At 41.6% G+C, this 6,735-nt stretch overlaps 1 protein-coding gene across 1 annotated transcript in view; it reads right to left on the reverse strand.

Annotated features, from left to right (window-relative positions):
* LOC106868957 (anoctamin-7) overlaps positions 1-6,735 on the reverse strand; it is a 300,499-nt gene that overhangs the window by 40,024 nt on the left and 253,740 nt on the right. The window contains exons 7-8 of the mRNA XM_052976901.1: positions 2,614-2,779; positions 706-796 (exon numbers count right to left, since the gene is read on the reverse strand). Of these exons, the coding sequence (XP_052832861.1) occupies positions 706-796; positions 2,614-2,779 (257 nt within the window). The remainder of the gene's footprint in view (positions 1-705; positions 797-2,613; positions 2,780-6,735) is intronic.

Consider the following 6,735-nt stretch of genomic DNA (forward strand, 5'->3'; position numbering starts at 1 on the left):
ATATCCATCATGACTACCTGTCTGATAAGGGTACACCAGGCACATGCATCACAACCATATGTGCGCAACAGGGTGATCTCATATCAAGATAAACAGCGCATGACCTTGCAGGTGGGGCCCAGTTAGAATTTTCTTCAGGTCGAGTAGCCCATCCTGCTCAAAAGGTCCCCCAATAAGGGTTGTTTAAGGATGACGAACAAAACACTTATGTTTCCAAAGGTGAATTATTCAAACCCCAAAGAACTCCTCTCAACACATGGCTATGATGCTCCTCCACTGCTCGTGATCAGAGATGCTCATATCGTCAGCCACCAAAGGACATGCTCAACTGGTTAAGGTCAAACAACTGACAAGCAAATCTAAAGTATTGAGCAGAATATTTGCTCAATACTTATTATTATTATTATTATTATCATTATCATCTTTATTATTATTATTATTATTATTATTATTGAGCGAGAGAACAGTGCATATGCCATCAAAGTGACACTGGGGTACAAATATATGAAGCCCAGTATACCCATCGTAACTACCTTGCCAAATCAGGTTGGAGGCTGGTGTAGCCTCCAGGCTTACCAGTTCTCAGTCAAAGCATCCAACCCATGCCAGCATGGAAAGCAGACATTAAACAATAATGACGATGACGATTATTACTATAAATCTTATTACTGAAGGACCAGTGTTAACGAATTCGAAAATGCTTACGCGATGGGGTTTGCGCTGATATTGAAAGCCCCCGAAAGAAATACCAGTAATCCAACAACAGCAGCTGGTAAGAGCCATCCAGTGTAGAAACCTGTGGAAGACAAGCGAAACGATTAATAGCTCCAGCCTGACCAAAGCCTTGTGAGTGGATTTAGTAGACGGAGACTGAAAGAAGCCTGTCATATATATATGTGTATATTTATGTGTGTGTGTCTTTGTGTCTGTGTTTGTCCCCTCTCCCCCATTACCGCACACTGTTAACCAGTACCAGTGTGTTTACATCCCTGTAACTTAGCGGTTTGGCAAAACGGAAATGATAAAATAAGTACTGGGCTTAAGAAATAAGTCCTGGGCTTAAGAAATAAGTCCTGGGGTTGATTTGTTTGACTAAAAAAAATATTCAAGGTGGTGCTCCAGCATGGCCACAGCCAAATAACTGGGCCAAGTAAAAGAATAAAAAGAATATAGGTTGATGCTAGTGCCACCTGACTGGCTCCCGTGCCAGTGGCACGTAAAGAGCACCATTCGAATGTGGTCGATGCCAGTGCAGCTGAAAGCACCATTCAAGAGCACCATTTGAGTGTGATCAATGCCAGTGTCGCTAGACTGGCACCCATGCCGGTGAGATGTAAAAAGCACCATTCAAGCATGATTGATGCCAGTGCTGCCTGAGTGTAGTATCCACTACACTCTTGGAGTGGTTAGCGTTAGGAAGAGCATCCAGCTGTAGAAACTCTGCCAGATTAGATTGGAGCCTGGTGCAGCCTCCCGGCTTGCCAGACCTCAGTCAAACTGTCCAATTCATGACAGCATGGAAAGCAGACGTTAAACAACGGCGATGACGACGATGATGATGATGTTCTAGTCATTTATTTGTTTACTTCATTTTTGCATCTGTTTTTCTATTTTCATTTGTTTTATGCAAATTAACAGGTGCAGGTTTGGTTGGGTGTTTAAAAAGCTTGTTTGGTTTCAATTCCACTGCATGGTACCATAGCATTCTCAAAATAGTATCACCATCAACAACCAAATTCTACCAATTAGCATCAGTTGACTCAAGATTATCAGCATAGGTGCAGGAGTAGCCGTGGGGTAAGAAGCTTGCTTACCAACCACATGGTTCCAGGTTCAGTCCAACTGCATGGCACCTTGGGCAGGTGTCTTTTACTATAGCCTCGGGCCAACCAAAGCCTTGTGAGTGGATATGGTAGACGGAAACTGAAAGAAGCCCATTGTACATATGTGTGTGTGTGTGTGTGTGTGTGTGTGTGTGTGTTTGTGTTTGTGTCTGCATTTGTCCCCCCAACATCGTTTGACAACCACTGATGGTGTGTTTAAGTCTCCATAACTTAGCAGTTCAGTAAAAGAGATCGATAGAATAAGTACTCGGCTTACAAAGAATAAGTCCTCAGGTTGATTTCTTCAACTAAAGGCGGTGCTCCAGCATGGCCGCAGTCAAATGACTGAAACAAGTAAACGAGTAAAAGAAAAGAATAGGTGCAGTTGTGGCTGTGTGGCAAAACACTCGCTTCCCAACCACATGGTTCTGTTTTCAGTCCCACTGCCTGGCACCTGGTGCAAGTGTCTTCTACTATAGCCTTAAGCCAACCAAAGCCTTGTGAGCGGATTTGGTAGACGGAAACTAAAAGAAGCCCATCGTGTATATATATATGTATGTGTGTGTGTGTGTGTGTATGTGTGTTTGTGTGTGTGTGTGTGTTTGTCCCTCCAGCATTGCTTGACAACCGATGTCTCTGTAACTTAGTGGTTCGGCAAAAGAGACCGATAGAATAAGTGCTAGGCTTACAAAGAATAAGTCCTGGGGTCGATTTACTTCACTAAATGCGGTGCTCCAGCATGGTCGCAATCAAATGACTAAAACAAGTAAAAAAATACAAGAATACTTACCCAACCACGCAAAATAAATGGCGACTTTTTCCCCAAAATAATATCGTATGTGGTCAAGGGGTTGATATTTATACCAGCAACCCCAGCGTGCCCAGTACTTGTACAGGATCTGTCTCATGTTTAGATTTTCAGGGTTGTAGGGTTCTGGTGGCATATGGTAAGGCCCCTGTCAAAGGAAAAGAAAAATCTATCTTGAAATTTTGAAATTTATAGATTTCCACATTGAGGAACAAAAATATCAAAACCAATAATATCAAGAGCACTCAGAGGGCACAGGCCTCTGTCATGGCAACACCAACGTCCTCTCAACGATTAGTCAGAGATGATTTTTAAAATGAGAATATCTGAAATAAACTCAACTGCTCTCACAAATGAGAATACTAAAAATGAACTTGGCTGCCCTCAAAAATCAAGTACAAAAAAAACAGAAAAATAATCCAGAATCCTTGTCTGGTACCAGATTGATCCAAAATCTCATCAGTTCATGCCAGTTACGAGGCCAAACATCCCTGAGAGTTTCATTCAAATCCATCCGGTAGTTCTTGAGATGTCTTGTCCACGGACAAACAAACATGACTGAAAACAATATCTTTCGCTAAGGTGGAGGTAATAAAAATAATGGCAACACGAATAATAATAATAATAATAATAATAAGAGCACTCAGAGAGCGCAAACCTCCACCAAGGCAACACCAGCGTCCTCTCAACGATTAGCCAGAGATGATTTTTAAAATGAGAATATCTGGAATAAACTCGACTGCTCTCACAAATGAGAATACTAAAAATGAACCCGACCGCTCTCAAAAATTAAGTGAAAAAAAAAACAGAAAAATAATCCAGAATCCTTGTCCAGTACTGGATCGATCCCAAAATCTAATCAATTTGTGCCAGTCACAAGACCAAACATTCCTGAAAGTTTCATCTGAATCCATCCAACAGTTCTTGAGATATCTTGTCCATGAACAAACAAACAAACAAACAAACAAACACGACTGAAAACAATACGTCCACCTTCACTAAGGCAAGGATAATAAAAATAATGACAGCAATAATAATAATAATAATAATAATAATAATAATTGTTTAATGTCTGCCTTCCCTGCTAGTATGGGCAGGACGGTTTCACAAGAGCCAACCAGGCAGAAGCCTGCACCAGACTTCTGTGACTGTTTTGGCAGGATTTTTACAGCTGGACGCCCTTCCCAACACCAACCACTTTACAGTGTGGACTGGATGCTCTTTAAGTGGCATCTGCACTGACAGGGTCACCAGGTACTTGCAAGACAAAAAAGAAAAAAACTTTCGAGAGGAGAGGGGGCATTTGAGGAGGTGATCTTGTGTCGGATGATCAAAAGTTGTAGTGAGACAGAAAGATGTATCTTGCTGTAGAGGAAGGACAAGGTTACCTGGCCGGGGTGGAGTGGGGCGAGACGCAATTTTGTTTTTTTGAAATGAAAGGTGAAGTTGACTTTGGTCAGATTTGAACTCAGAATGCAGTGAGCCGGAACAATTACAGCAAAGTGCTTTGTCTGACACACTGATTCTGCCAGCTTGCCACCTGGACAACAACAACAACAACAACGACAACGATAAGTATGATAAGAACAATAAGATAACACTTGGGTCTCTATGTGGTCACTTTGCCTACTAGAAATAACAGCCAAATATCTCGCTTAAATCATACCCAGCTGTCTTTTAAACAAATGGGGAGAATGTATTTTGATAATGTAGCCTTACATACCCGTCAAAAGTTGGGATGGTCATGGCTGAAGTACCCTTGATCATATGCCTACTAGGATATTGAGAAATAGCAGCCAAATCTCCTTCGAATCACTCTTGACCATTTTCCAAAAGAAGGACACAGATAATGTTGTCCTAACTACAGTATGAATAAGCATAGACGCCTCTGTGTGGCCACCTGCTTCACTAGAAATAGCAACCGAATCTCCCTTTAATAACCTTACTGGCTTAGTAAAACATGTGTTAGATGAGGTGGGCATCTGAGGCACACTGTGCCTATCAAGTCTACGGGATGGTCATGGATGAAATAACTTTGATCATGGACATGCTCAATCAGGCCTGACCTAGGGTTAAATATGTACAACAGCAACAACAAACATGAGTGGGTGAATGTGATAGACTTCAGATCCCAGACCCAGGCGTGAGTGGTTCAATTCCTGCCCTTGCTAATGTGTGACACTCCCGACTCTTCTAATATCTCATACTCTACCTAATGCTTGGTCCAGTCTCGCCTCAGTTAGTTTGGCTGTAAAACAGGAACACTACTAAACTACCATAATCGTCACTGCTGCCACCATCACCACCACCACCACCACCACCACCGCCATAACCGCAAATACTACCACTATGACAGTGATGATTATTATAGTGATGATGATGATGATGAGGAGGAGGAGGAGGAGGCGGCAGAGATTATAGTGGTGGTGGTAGTTGTCGTGATAATGACGGCAATGATGATGATGATGATGGTGATGATGATGATCACAGTGGTGGTGATATCAATGATGACAAGCTGCTGCTGATGATGATGATATGGATGATGACGATGACATGGATGATGATGATGATGATGATGATATTGATGATGATGATTATGACAATGATATTGTTGATGATGATGATGATGATAACAACAGATGGTGATGACGACAACATCGATGATGACAATGACGATGAGAGCAATGACAATAGCCCCCACTGTCATCATTATTATTATTATCATTATCGTCAGCAATCGACAGAGGGATTATCTGTTTCCTTATATAATAATAAACTATATTAATCATTGTAAATTCTCCAGGTAGATAATATTGATTTCATATGATTACCTGAGTCTATATACATACACACACATACATACACGCACACACACACACACGCATATGTATCTGTTTCTGTGTTCCTTGGCAGGATTAACTCCTCGTTCCTCCAACACAAATACTATAACGCCCTGACTTTTACAAACCAAATGAATTGTGCAAAGATTGGCACAGAACTTGTTTTACCAGTCAGACAAATTGAGGGTAGCAGAGTTTTGGGCTGAATTATATTGTTGTGGTTAGGGCAGTGGACTCGCGGTCATAGGATCGCTGTTTCGATTCCCAAACCGGGCATTGCGAGTGTTTATTGAGCAACAACACCTAAAGCTCCACGAGGCTCCAGCAGGGGGGTGGGGTGGCGAACCCTGCTGTACTCTTTCACCACAACTCTCTCTCATGCTTTCTTCCTGCTTCTGTTGTACTTGTATTTCAAAGGCCAGCCTTGTCACACTGAATCTCCCCGAGAACTACATTAGGGGTACACGTGTCTGTGGAGTGCTCAGCCAGTTGCATGTTACTTTCACAAGCAAGCTGTTCCATTGATCGGAACAACTGGAACCCTCGTCGTCGTAACCGATGGAGTGTCATAAATATTGTTGTGAAGAATTGGAAGTTTTTGGATGCTTACAGTTCTTGCTCTTCAAGACAGACGAGAAGAGAACAACTTCCACGAAATATGGAATATGTTCAAAAATGAAGGATGGAAATTCTAACATTTAGAGTTCCGGTGTTTCAACAAAATTAGATGTCTTTTAGAGAATGGAATCTGGTGTCCCCCCTGGCCTTGCCAGCTCCTATCAAGCCTATCCAACCCAAGCCAGCATGAGAAAGAGGCACTAAAGGATGATGATGATGATGTGATGATAATGATTGTGAGGAATGGAATGTCTAACACAGGCATGTGCAACCCCTTACAAGAACTGGGTCATCATCAGGAATGGGTCATCATCAGGTGGATCGAATTACTAAAGAAATCCCAGTTAATTATTTGTTAAATATTCAGAGTCTCACAGACTACAGTTTGCCCACGGCTGGTCTAATATTCAGAGTTGTTCTGTTCTAACAGAAAATAAAGATATATCATTTATAGAATGTCAAATACCATATTTGATTCCATATAAGACATACTTTTTTTTATCCCCCCCCCACCCAAATATCTCAAAGATCATTCCAGATTTTATTTGTGAAGTTGGGTCTATATTGCAGGCTTTAAAGAACTATTAAAAATGTTTTTCTTACATATGGCTCTCCATCAGTTACGACGACGAGGGTTCCAGTTGAT

Source organism: Octopus bimaculoides, chromosome 26 (genome assembly GCF_001194135.2).
Source record: "Octopus bimaculoides isolate UCB-OBI-ISO-001 chromosome 26, ASM119413v2, whole genome shotgun sequence".
Classification (NCBI taxonomy): Eukaryota; Metazoa; Mollusca; class Cephalopoda; order Octopoda; family Octopodidae; genus Octopus; species Octopus bimaculoides.